Below are 13,102 nucleotides of genomic sequence, written 5' to 3'. Positions count from 1 at the left end.
TTTTTTTGCTGGGTGGTGGTGGCACAGGCCTTTAATCCCAGCACTCAGGAGGCAGAGGCAGGTAGATCTCTGAGTTTAAGTCCAGCCTAGTCCTGGTCTACAAAGAGTTTTAGGACCAGGGTAATACAGACAAATCCTATGTCTCAAAAAACAAAAACAAACAACAAACAAACAAACAAAAAACAACAACAAAAACCACCAAACCCAGAAAAGATTCAAGTTTTTGTTTTGTCACTTAACACAATGTTCAATTTTGTTATCAGTGGGCCATGAGAGACATTTCTAGAAGAAAATGTTTAGTCCCTGGCTTTGCCATTCATCTGCTAGCTCAGTTCAGTGACCAGGGTATCCTCCAAGCTCCTGAAAGACACTGTGGCCAGTACCTATGCTCACCCTAGAGATATGGGGTGCTTCTAGAGGTACTTCCTGTCTTAGGGTTTCTACTGCTATGATAAAACACCATGACCAAAAGCAACTAGGGAGGAAAGGGCTTATTTGGTTTAGATAACCCAAGTCATTGAACACTGAGCAAAGCCAATGCAGGAACTCAAGCCAGGTGGGAACCTGGGGCAGGAGTTATTGCAAAGACCATGGAAGGAGGGGCGTTGCTCACTGGCTTGCTCCCCATGGCTTGCTAAGCCTGTTTTCTTATAGAACTCAGGGCCATGAGTCCAGGGGTGGTACCACACACAAGGGCTGGCCCTCCCCCATCAATCACTAATTAAGAAAATGAATTATGCCTACTTCTATCAATTACTAACTAAGGAAACACCCTACAAGCCTACTTACAGCCTTTTCTTGTGGAGGCATTTTCTCAATTGACATTCCCTCCTCTCCTCAGATGACTCTAACTTGTGTCAAGTTGACATAAAGCTAGCAAGAATACTTCCCTAGTAACAGTTTCCCAAAAAAACATAGATCATTTTCTAGCACATTCCTTAGAACCAGCACACAACTTTGGGAACGTCTTTACTACCTAAATGAAGCACAGCCATCCATCCCATCCTCTATTTTATTTGCTTTGAAGAAGAATATTTAGCACAGTATAACTGCAAGTATTTGGCAGGGTGAAAGAACTAAGGTTTCAGAATGTCTGTAAGCATGTATGCTACATGTGTGCAGGTGCCCACAGAAGCCAGAAGGAGGTGCTGGATCCCCTAGAAAGGAAGTTATGAGGTCGTAAAAGCCAGCAGAGGGCGATGAGAGACATTTCTGAAAGAAAAGGTTTAGTCCCTCCCTGGCTTTGCTATGTTCTTCCTGCCAACTCAGTTCAGTGACCAGAGCATCATTTTCAGCTCCAAGCTCCTGCAAGACTCTGTGGCCAGCACCCATGCCCACCTTGGGGATGTGGAGTGCTTCTAGACATATTTCCCTAGCAACAGTTCCCTAGGGTTCCTGGATCTCTCCAAATATTTGTATCACTCCTTTACCTACCTTAACCCCTCCTTTGCCCCAAGACTCCTTGTACCTTTACTCTAGTAACTTTAGTAACAGTAACACAATTTCCTGACTCAGCCCCGGATCTGCCCACTAGCTGGCGAAGGAGCTTCTGACTTAGGAATAACCATTCTCCTCATTGCTCCTACTTTCCCATCTGCCTTTCTTTTCTATCTCTGCTTCCCTCGCCCTCTTGCTTAGAATGGCTCAATTGCCGCGCTCCCTTTGTGACCCCGTCCCCTCTTCACCCTTCAACTATTGCACCCACTACTCTCCATCACACTCCATTTTTCTATCTATACAAGGCCACGAATTTGAAGAGTTCAGGTGACCAACCACAGAGTTGAGACCACGGAGGGTTGGTTAGGGTTCTGAAACACCCCTGCACTCTCCCCTCGCTCCGCCCTATCGGACAGGCCTGTCTTTAGCCCCGCCTCCACCCACAGAGTCCCCGCCCACCACACGCGCACCCACACAAGACCACGCCCACAGAGCAAAGTGGTCCCGCCCTCGGCCCGCCCCGCCCCGGCTCGGGCGGCCGGAGGACCCGGAGTGGAGGCTCCCGAGCCCGTGGCGGCGGCGAGGATGTGGTTCTTTGCCCGGGACCCGGTCCGGGACTTCCCGTTCGAGCTGAGCCCGGAGCCCCCCGAGGGCGGCCCGCCCGGGCCCTGGGCCCTGCACCGCGGCCGCAAAAAGGTGAGGTACGGCGCTGCTCCGCAGGCCGCGGCCGACCTCGGCCTTTCCTAGTCTGTACGCCGGCCCTGCTGCGTCGTGCCCGGCCTGACGTGGCGACCGAGGCTCCCGGCAGCCGGCTTGGGAGCGGGGCGGGCAGTGACGACGTGGCGGGCGGAAGGATCGAGGGACGGACAAGCGGACCGGACGGGGGTCACGTGGGCTGTCCTAGGGCCAGATCCGCTGATGTCCCTTCCTTGCTCTGGAGACTTGGAGCTGATGAAATCCAGGCAGGTTGGAGTAGTCACCTGGTCCGCGCCTCTCAGGTTGCTGTGTCCTCCACCAGGCCACAGGCAGCGCAGTGTCCATCTTCGTGTATGAGGTGAAACCCGGAGCCGAAGAGCAGACCCAGGTGGCCAAAGCTGCCTTCAAACGCCTCAAAACTCTCCGGCACCCCAACATCCTGGCCTATATCGATGGTTTGGAGGTACCTGTCGCCCGATCTTCCCATCTCACTGTTTCTGGCCCCCACTTTGTACCCAAGTGCTTCAACCCCCTCAGATTTGAGATCTTCTCCACTACCTCTTTATCAAGGCCCTGATCTTCTCTCCCTCTTCTGGAACCATGCCTTAATACCCTTTTCCTTATCCAGACAGAAAAGTGCCTCCACATTGTGACAGAGGCTGTGACCCCACTGGGAACATACCTCAAGGCAAGAGCAGAAGCAGGTGGACTGAAGGAACAGGAGCTGTCATGGGGGCTGCACCAGATCGTGAAAGCCCTCAGCTTCCTGGTCAACGACTGCAACCTCATCCACAATAATGTCTGCATGGCCGCTGTGTTTGTGGACCGGGCTGGCGAGTGGAAACTTGGGGGTCTGGACTACATGTACTCAGCCCAGGGCAATGGCGGGGGCCCACCCAGCAAGGGGATCCCTGAGCTGGAGCAGTATGATCCCCCGGAGTTGGCTGATAACAGTAACAGAGCAGTCAAAGAGAAGTGGTGGGTGACTACAGTCATTGTGCCTTGTACTGTCCTGCATTGGAGGCTGCTGCAGCCTCGGGACCCCTAGACTAGTTGGGAAGCCCCTGGCCCTTGCCACATGGCTAGGAAGGGAACCAGCATCTCAGGAGGAGGGTGGTTAGTCAAGATGGACATAGCCTTAGGTGTTTGGTACCTCTGAATTTGAAAGCTGTGTGTTGGAGGCAGGTGTCTTCTCTGAGTTTTGGTTTCTTTGTGAAATGGGGCTAACGAAACAAATTATCTGGGGCTAAGGGATCAGTGCTGGGACACAGCCAAAGCCTGTGATGCAGCGGGTGTCTGGTACCTAAAGCAGGTTGGAGGCAGCACTAGTGTATGCCAGGGAGCCCTGAACAGCTCTGGGTTACTGCCACAGGTCAGCAGACATGTGGCGCCTGGGCTGCCTCATCTGGGAAGTTTTCAATGGGTCCCTACCTCGGGCAGCTGCTCTGAGAAATCCTGGGAAGGTAAGTGTCACTGCAGCCCCTGCCTACCTCCTTTGTCCTAGGCCTTCCTTCCTTCCTTCCTTCCTTCCTTCCTTCCTTCCTTTCTTTCTTTCTTGTCAACCATCCATCACCCTTTCCCTGATGTGGAGCATTCTCTTACAGATCCCCAAGTCCCTGGTGACCCATTACTGTGAGCTGGTAGGAGCCAATCCCAAAGTACGTCCCAACCCGGCTCGCTTCTTGCAGAACTGCCGGGCACCTGGTGGTTTCATGAGCAACCGCTTTGTGGAGACCAACCTCTTCCTAGAAGAGATTCAGGTGAGCCATGGCCTCTCACCTATATTTTGGTGTCTCTCACATTTGAATTGTATGGAGACAGGCATGAACAGTGGAGTTAAGTCCTTTGGGGGCAAACCCTGGCTTTGCCTCTTCTCACCTTATGACTTTTTATGCCTGAAGTTCAATAGAGATCTTAATGCCTCCTTTCCAGGAGCCTGGAGCAGAGTTTGTTAGTTCAACATGCTTAGCACAGTCCTTCTTGGTATTTGTGGGTGTCCTCGTTTGCTTTTTATTGTTGTGATAAAGCCCCATGACCAAAAGCAATTTGTTGAGGAAAGTGTTTATTTGGCTTACACAATCACAGTCCATAATAAAGGGAAATCAGGGCAGGAACCGAGGCAGAGGCCATGAAAGAATGCTGCCTATTGATTTGTTTCAGTTTGCTTTTTAATTACAACCTAGGACCACCTGCTTAACAGTCACTGCCCACAGTGGGTCGGACCCTCCCACATCAATCATTAACCATGAAAATGCCCTCAACAGGTAATCTGATGGAGATATTTTCTCAATTGAGGTTCTTTCTTCCCAGATGACAGAAAACCAACCACAGTGGAATTGGCTCTAGGACCCCTGAGAATTGGCAGGTGCTCTAGTCCCCAATAAAAAAAGCTATAGTATTTGCACATAACTTACATCCTTTCATAAGTGTGTGTGTGTGTGTGTGTGTGTGTGTGTGTGTGTTGAATACACATGTGAAGAGGTGGACATGGTTATATGCAGAGGCCAGAAGAGGGTACCAGGTGTCCCGCTCTGTCCCATTGCCTCATTGCCATTACTCAGGGTCTTAGCTAGCCTGGAGCTAGTAATATCCAGTGATCCGTTTGTGTCCATCCTGGTAGCACTGGGGTTACATGTGTATGGGGCTGTGCCCAGCTCCTTGCATGGGTGCTGGGCATTTGAACCCAGTTCCTCATGTTTGCACAGCACATTTTTTGTTTGGTTGTTTGAGACAGGGTTTCTCTGTATTGCTTTGGAGCCTGTCCTGGAATTTGCCTTGTAGACCAGGCTGGCCTCAAACTCACAAAGATCTGCTTGCCTATGCCTCCCAAGCACTGGGATCAAAGGTGTGCACCACCAATGCCCAGCTATTTTTTTGGAACAGCAAATATTTTTATCCACTGAGCCATTATCCCACTCCCTCCTCCTGCATTATTTAAATTATCTGTAGCTAACTTATTAGCACCTTATATATGTGCTGTGTAAGTAGTTACTGTACTGTGATATTTGGGGAAATCATGGCCAGAAAGAAAGAGAGAAAGAAAGAAATGAAGAAAGAGAGAAAGGAAGGAAGCCTGTATGTATGTAGTACAGTGCTTGCTTTCCTGATGTTTTGATCTCTGTTGTTGAATCTGTTTGGTGGAGGCAGATAGGGAGAGCTGAGCTGCTGCCTAGGGTTGAGCCCCTGCAGATGCTTCATGACTGTCCCATCCCTCCAGCAGCTCCATACCTACCAGTAACGCCACACTCGCATTGTTACTCTGTTCCTCAGGGGTGCCACACAATGTGCTAGGGAGGGAAGAGAGTCAGACCTGCCCTCAAGGACCCAGTGGGAGTAAACAGAACAGGTCCCTACCTTTGGGAATTCTCATTACAGGAGAGAGACAGGAAACATTAATGAGAACACCTGTGGCCCCCGAGTCAGTGCTGGAAGGAAAATGACCAGGTGCTCTGAGGGCCCCTCAGAGCAGAGCATTGAGCTAAGACTTGAAAGACTCAAAGATAGGAGCCCTCTGGATGGTGACTTGGAGAAGAGAAGAGAGAAGAGCAATGGGAAGTGTGTACCCTCTGCATCTGTACAAGGGAGAGTCACAGCACCCACCAGCTCTTAGGGTATCATTGTGACAAAGGACTGAGGTTCTGCTGCAGGGAACACAGAGAATCAGGAGCAGAGTGTAGAATTGGGGTAGGCAGGAAGGACTGTATCTTCTATTTATTTTTATTTATTTGAGGCAGGGTGTCACTGTGTAGCCCTGGCTATCCTGGAATTCACTATATAGATCAGGCTGGCCTTGAACTCTTGGAAATTCTCCTGCCTCCACCTCCCTGAGTGTTGGAACTAAAATTTTGTATCTTGAATAAGCAACTGGAATGTTGAGCCCTGATGTCTCCTGGCCAGTGTGTGGGCAGTGGGTATGTTACATGGAGTTCTCCTCATGTGGCTGAGTGCCAGGCCACGGTCCCCTGGAAATGAGCTGTTTCTGGTTAACCACCATGGAGAATGTGGGAGTTTGTAACCAGGGTCTTCTCTTCATGTTGAGTGGACTGTGACGAGAACCCACTGTAACTCTCTAGAAGGATGACGCTGGCTGTGATTTGATCTCTTTGAACTTTACTCATTACCTTCCCAGTGTGGGATTAGAGCTGGACTAAGCAGCTCCAAGCTACCTTGGCATTCCTTATCCTCAGCCATGGTCACTGGTTCTGAGCCAAGCTAACTCTTTGGGCAGGGTGTTGGTGGCACATGCCTTTAATCCCAGAACTCAGGAGGTGGATCTCTGTGAGTCTACAGAACTAGTTTTAGGACAGGCTCCTAAGCAATACAGAGAGACCCTGTCTTAAAAAACCAACCAAACAACCAACCAAACAAGATACCTCTGTGGGATGGGGGTAAAACAGAGGGCACAAGGGATTTTGGGTAATGACTACCTATACACTTGTTTTTTTTCTACCTGAGGCAAGGCCTCGCTGTGCAGCCCAGGTTGGCCTTGAACCCTCAGCCCTGCCTTGGTCTCTTCAGTGCTGGGAAGGCATGTGCTGCCATGCCCAGTTTCTGGCCTTGGTACCTTTCACTCTCATCTTTGGGAAGAGACAGCATGTTTTTGAAGTGAAGATTTGTAGAGGTGTGTTGGACTCATCTTAGCTATGTGTCTTTAAACAGGTGCCCTTTCTGTTGCCTGCTAGTAAGATATACATGTTTTCCCACCTTGTAAAGGTGTGCGAGGGTTGTTTAAGATGCTATGTGTTCAGTCTGTGCTTAGGAAACTTGTGTTGTGGGTATTACAGCCTCAGGTTGGGGAGCATGAGGAAGACTAACAGACTGTTGAGCCTGTTTGGGCTCAGGTCTGGTAGCAAACTGTGCCATTGCCTGACTTTTTCTATGGTTCTCCAGAAACTCCATCCAGTGTGCCCAACCAGGCCAAGGCAAGGAGTCAAGTAAGAGCCTTCCTGCTTTGAGCCTCAGGGTCCTCATGGGGGTTGTGAGCAGTAGAGGATAAAGGGTTAATCTCTCTAGTGGTTGCCTACCTTATAAGTCAAGTGACAGGGATAGCAAGGACTGTCACTAAAAGATACTGGCTGTGTGCCAGGCACTAGATCTAAATATATAGCTTAGGCTGGCCTTGAACTCACTATTGGTCTAGACTGGCCTCCAGCTCTAGATCCTCCTGCTTTACTGTCCTTAGTGCTGGCATCACTGTGTACATGGTCAGACCTGGCTTGCTGGTAGCTTTTGTGAACATTTTCTGGTTGAATCCTCAGATTCAACCAGTGGTAGAGTTATGCCATTTTACAGGTGGAGAGTGTGTCCACGATCACTCCCTAAGTGGAGAGCTGGGCTCCATAGTATTACTCCTGTTCCTTCAGGCTGGGGTGGCCCTCACCCTTACCCTCACCTGGAGTACGCATAATGAGGCTGGTTTCCCCCTGAAACTTGTCTTTGCTTCCCCAGATCAAAGAGCCAGCTGAGAAACAGAAGTTCTTCCAAGAGCTGAGCAAGAGTCTAGACTCATTTCCTGAGGATTTCTGTCGGCACAAGGTGCTGCCCCAGCTTCTGACCGCCTTTGAGTTTGGCAATGCTGGGGCTGTGGTCCTCACGCCCCTCTTCAAGGTAAATGGGGCCAGGAGCTGTAGGATCTAGAACTACAGCTGGGTGGATACAGCCCTGGGTGAGAAGCATACTCAGGGTAGTCGCAAGCCCCGTGTCCTCATAAGTTAGCAAGCAAGGGCCATCTGACTATGGGAGGGGAGGCTGAGGACTTCTAGTCCTTGGGAAGGACAGTCCCTCTAGTGCCAGATTCTTTTGCTCACAGATCCCTTGCTTCAGAGCCTTTCCTCCAATTCTCCAAGCTCCTCTGCCATTACCTCATTCCTATCCTGGGAAACCAGCATTGAGCCCAAGCAAGTTGAGGGAACCCCGTGAAGTTACCCTAGCCCTGTGGATATGGCCAAGCCCTTCTTCCTGCCCCCTTCTCAGGTGGGAAAATTCCTCAGTGCTGAAGAGTACCAGCAGAAGATCATCCCAGTGGTGGTAAAGATGTTCTCATCCACAGACCGTGCCATGCGCATCCGCCTCCTCCAGCAGGTAGAGGCCTCAGCCAGTTTCTGCCCACATCCTCCTTCCAGACCCCATCCTGGTTTCAATCACCCCCAGCCGTAGGCAGGTGGCCAGAGCCTGTGCTTTGACTACATAGAGACCCCAGAAACCCCTGCCATGAGCATTACACAGGTTAAGGGCCAGGAAAGCTCTTGGGAGGTTGAGCTGGTCCCAGGGCTCTGTGTAGCCTTGGGACTCTCCAGGTTCAATCACTTAGGTCCTCCAGATGGGACACAGTTTCTTCTGTTAGCCCCAGGACAGCTGGAGCAACAAATTGTTAGCTTCTAAGTTAGAAGATTCTTAGGAGCCAGGTACTAGTCCCTGTCCAGCTGTCAAATGTACTTCCCTCCTGAGGACACACACAGGAGACACACTACCTGGTGGCCAGTGTTTGCACTGGAACAGCCAAGGCCAAAGTGGCCCTGTATGTCCCACCCTGAACCACAGATGGAACAGTTCATCCAGTACCTCGATGAGCCTACAGTCAACACCCAGATCTTCCCCCATGTTGTACATGGCTTCCTGGACACCAACCCTGCCATCCGGGAGCAGACAGTCAAGGTGGGTATAGTCAGGTCTAGAGTGGCCATCTCTTGTCTCCCAAGACAGGGAAGTTGTTCTCTCTGGACACAGGCCTTGTTGTGAGCAGTGGGTGTGGTGGGAGTGCCCATATGTATGTATATTGCCAATGCAGTCCCTGGGTGCAGCTTTGAAAGTCGGAGGGATTTGGGGACTCAGCCTGCAGGACTTTTGGCTGACACTGAGCAGCTTCCAGGGCCTGGCCCCATACTGGGACACAGCACACCCAGACAGCAAGTTCTCCTGTTCTTGAACGGGACAGATAGTGGGCCTGAGAGACAATACACAGGAGATGTGAGAGGGGAGTATAGACAGGAGGGTTTATAACTTTTAAGTAAAAATTACCTAACAGCCTAGCATGGGGATGCATGCCTATAATACCTACACTTAGTGGGCAGAGGCAGGCAGATGGCTGTGAGTTTTAGGTCAGCCTGGTCTACATAGGATATTTCAGGCTAGCCAGAGATACATATCAAGACCTTGTCTCAAAAAGATCCTCCTTCTCCCCACAAAACGACTGCTTTAGCCAGATGTTGAAGCTCATATTTGTAATCCCAGTGCAAGGGAGGCAGAGGCAGGAGGATCATAAGTTCAAGGTCAGCCTGGACTACATGAAGAGACTGGGCCACAAAAAAAGGGAGAGCGTGTAGAGAAAGAACTGCTTTGATCTAGTCAGCTGGTTGACTTGGAAGAAACATGATCCTTGTAGAAGGACTAGTACCTGTAAAGGCTTTGAGGCTAGAAGTTTCTAGAAATGTAGAAGTAGCAAAAATGGATCTTACATGCTGAAGAGGAGTGGTTGTGGAAGTTGGGACCAGACAGATAATAATTGTGGGAGCTGGGTCATTGTTGGCATACCAGGCACCTGGCACGTTCATTGGGAGTGAGGTTGGAGCTACACTTGGGTTGGGCAGTGGGAGGGTCTGACTTGCTTCAAAGTTCATTGTATTCTTTGGAGAGCTCTGACTGTCAGGCAGGGGTGGAGCTGGGATGATGTTAGGGGTTATTGGAGTGCCTGGGGTGATGAAGGCAGCTTGTGGAGAGAATGGGCCTTTCTGAAGCTGGGACTGAGTGTTTTCTGAGAGTTAAGGCTGATCTGAGGCTTCTAGTGTAAGGTACTGGAAGGGTCTGAAGGTGCCGTGTACTGGGAGTAGGGACTGTGGGAAGAGCTGACTGTAATTGGGCCACTGTGTTTTCCTGTTGGTGGAGGTATGCAGCCGCCGGCCACTGATTATGCATGTGTGAAGTACAGGGAAAGATGTCTAGGTCAGGGATGCATACCAGGTGGCTGTGTTCTCAGTTTACTGCCACCGTGACAAAACACCTGAAGTCACTTAAAGAGGAAAGATCTGTTTTAGGATCGGCTTCTGGGCTTTCAGTCACTTGGATCTGTTGCATCTGGGCCTGTGGGGCGCTGGGACACTGTGGCAGGGGCCATGAAGTGAAACAACCGCTTTCCACATCACAGATGGACAGGGAGACGAAGGAGAGGGCTTGGGGCGAGTGATAACTCCCAAGGGTGTGTTCCCAAGGAGCCACTGCCTTGAGCTAGGTTCACTTCCCAAGCTTCCATCACCTCCTGGCAACTCATCAAATTATGAATTGATGAGTGCATTGCTGTGCAGGGGAGGGACCCAGCCTTTTCTGCATGTGAGAGCTTTGCATATCCAAACATCGTAGGCGTGCAAACCATGCAGTAAGAGGTCTTAAAAGGGTAGGAGTGTTAGTTAGCTACAAAAGAGCCCGAGAATACACAGTGAGATTTCTGACCATGCACACCTCAGTGAAAAGAGCAGTTGGCCAGGGAAGAACCTGAGGGCCAGGGGTTGGGGGAAGGGAAGATCGGCCCTTGCCCTCGTTTGTTTTTATTGTCACAATCTGGAATCATCTAGGAAGAGGGAAGCCCAAAATGGGGAATATCCTAGATCAGATTGGCTTGTGGGCATGTCTGTGAGGCACTATCTTATTTCTGATTTACATAAGAGGGCCCATCCATCCCTGAGTAGGCAGGCCTGGGTTGTACAAGGAAGCATGAACTGGTGAGGAAAAGTAGCTTCCTCCTGTTTCCTGCCACACGTTCCTTCATTCTACCCCCATCCCCCATCCCATCCTCCTTAGCTTTTTTTTTTTTTTTTTTTCCCCCACGATAGCATTTCCTTATGTAGCTCTGCCTGTCCTGGATCTCATCATGTAGATCAGGCTGGACTTGAAATCATAGAGATAGACTTCTGCCTCTTGAATGCTGTGATTAAAGGTGTGGCTGCCATGCCTGGCTCTACCCTCATGCTCTTGTGTCCCTGTCAGTGTTGGGTTATTATCTGGGAACTGAAAGATAAGACAAACCCTTTCCTTCCAAGTTCCTTTTGGTTACTGTTTGTCACAGCAACAGAAAGGAAAATAGCAGAGCCATTACATTTACTAATTTGAAAAATAAGTGGTGTCACACGCCTTTAATCCCTGTGCTTGGGTGGGAGAGCCAGGCCGATCTCTGAGTTCAAGGCCAGCCTGGTTTACAGAGTTGAGTTCAGGACAGTCAGGGCTACACAGAGAAATCCTGTCTTGAAAAATAAGTAAATACTTTTAATGGCTAAGCATAGTGGTGCATGCATCTAATCCCAGCACTCTGGAGGTTGAAGCAGGAGGGTTGCAAGTTCAAGGACAGTCTGAGCTACAAAACAAAGTTAAGTTGAAAATCAAATTTAGAGATTTGGAGGTCATTGGTGACCTCAGCCTAAATGAACCAATCTGGTAGAGTGGGTCTCAGAGTGTATTGATATGTAAGTCTGAATGGAGCAGAATGTAGGCAAACTTTTAGGGTCTTGCTGTAGAAGGAAGACAGAAATAGAGGACTCCCTTTCTTAATATGCTAGTTGGGACAGGACTGGGCTGAGCAGGTCTGACAGCCCTGCTCAAAGCCACAGCGACTGGTGACCTGTGCACTCTCCCCAGAGTCCATTCTTGCCCTGGTTCATAATATCCTGTATCCCCTCCACTCTACAGTCCATGCTGCTCTTGGCCCCAAAGCTGAATGAGGCCAACCTCAATGTGGAGCTGATGAAGCACTTTGCAAGGCTGCAAGCCAAGGACGACCAGGGTCCCATCCGCTGCAACACCACCGTCTGCTTAGGCAAAATCGGCTCCTACCTCAGTGCTAGTGTGAGTGTCCTTTAAAGCTATGGAAGGATGGTGGCCCCTTTTGAGCTACAAAGCCTATGTGCATGGGTCCTCATTGTTCCAGAGACTCAGCCCTTGAGCACTGGGTTCTGAACTCAGGTCTGCTTGACTCCCAAGTTTTCACTATCACCTCACTTGAATTTCTGACAGGCCTGGACACTTAACAAGAATGAATGGAAGTTGGGCTTGTGGCACATGCCTTTAGTCCTAGCACCCGGGAGGCAGAATCAGGTGGATCTCTAAGAGTTTGAGGCCAGCCTGGTCTACAGAGTGAGTTCTAGGATACCCAGGGTTACAGTAGGAGACTCTCTCAAAAACCAAACAAACGAACAAAAAAATCAAATAAACAAATGAGTAGGATCAGCAGGTAGGGTTGCTGCTCTGGCCCTACTCCTGGAGGCAGCATAGAACTCAATGATCCAAGAGAAACCCAGGTACTTACTATTATTATTATTATTTTGATTTTTCAAGACAGGGTTTCTCACCGGATAGCGGTGGTGGTGCACGCCTTTAATCTCAGTGTTTGGGAGACAGAGGCAGTCATATTTCTGTGAGTTCAAGACCAGCCTGGTCTACAAAGAGCTAGTTCCAGGTCAGCCTCCAAAGCCATAGAGAAACCCTGTCTCGAAAAACCAAGAAAGACGGTTACTCTTTATCCTGGCTGTCCTGGAACTCACTCTGTAGACCAGGCTGGCCTTGAACTCACAGATCTGCCACCCAAGTGCTGGAGCTAAAGGTGTGTGCTATCACCATCCAGCATAAATAATCTCCTTTTAAATTGTGAATAATAGGTGCACATTTTCAGACCTTGGGTCCAATGGATGCCCCATCCTGGGAAGGAAGGTCTGGTAGTTGGGGCTCCTTGTTGATTCTGTACATTGAAGCATCCTTTCCCTATCAATCTGGGCTCTTAGACTAGACACAGGGTCCTCACCTCCGCCTTCAGCCGGGCCACTAAGGATCCATTTGCACCATCCCGGGTTGCGGGTGTCCTGGGCTTTGCTGCCACACACAATCTCTACTCCATGGATGACTGTGCCCACAAGATCCTGCCTGTGCTCTGCGGCCTTACTGTGGACCCTGAGAAATCTGTACGGGACCAGGTAAGACACAGCCAGGACAG

At 50.0% G+C, this 13,102-nt stretch overlaps 1 protein-coding gene across 2 annotated transcripts in view; it reads left to right on the top strand.

Moving 5' to 3' along the window:
• The first annotated feature begins 1,939 nt into the window (after positions 1 to 1,939).
• Positions 1,940 to 13,102, top strand: part of Scyl1 (SCY1 like pseudokinase 1) — a 13,239-nt gene continuing 2,076 nt past the window's right edge. The window contains exons 1-10 of one of the 2 annotated variants that reach the window (XM_051193701.1): positions 1,940 to 2,133; positions 2,456 to 2,596; positions 2,762 to 3,111; positions 3,506 to 3,596; positions 3,738 to 3,893; positions 7,582 to 7,740; positions 8,107 to 8,214; positions 8,674 to 8,787; positions 11,806 to 11,961; positions 12,894 to 13,082. In XM_051193701.1, the coding sequence (XP_051049658.1) occupies positions 2,023 to 2,133; positions 2,456 to 2,596; positions 2,762 to 3,111; positions 3,506 to 3,596; positions 3,738 to 3,893; positions 7,582 to 7,740; positions 8,107 to 8,214; positions 8,674 to 8,787; positions 11,806 to 11,961; positions 12,894 to 13,082 (1,575 nt within the window). In that variant the 5' untranslated portion in view covers positions 1,940 to 2,022. The remainder of the gene's footprint in view (positions 2,134 to 2,455; positions 2,597 to 2,761; positions 3,112 to 3,505; positions 3,597 to 3,737; positions 3,894 to 7,581; positions 7,741 to 8,106; positions 8,215 to 8,673; positions 8,788 to 11,805; positions 11,962 to 12,893; positions 13,083 to 13,102) is intronic. The other variant, XM_051193700.1, reaches the window with a different exon arrangement.

This window comes from Phodopus roborovskii, unplaced genomic scaffold (genome assembly GCF_943737965.1).
Source record: "Phodopus roborovskii unplaced genomic scaffold, PHOROB, whole genome shotgun sequence".
Taxonomy (NCBI): Eukaryota; Metazoa; Chordata; class Mammalia; order Rodentia; family Cricetidae; genus Phodopus; species Phodopus roborovskii.
The sequence above is the reverse complement of the archived record's forward strand: the minus strand, read 5'-3'. Positions and strand labels throughout refer to the sequence as shown.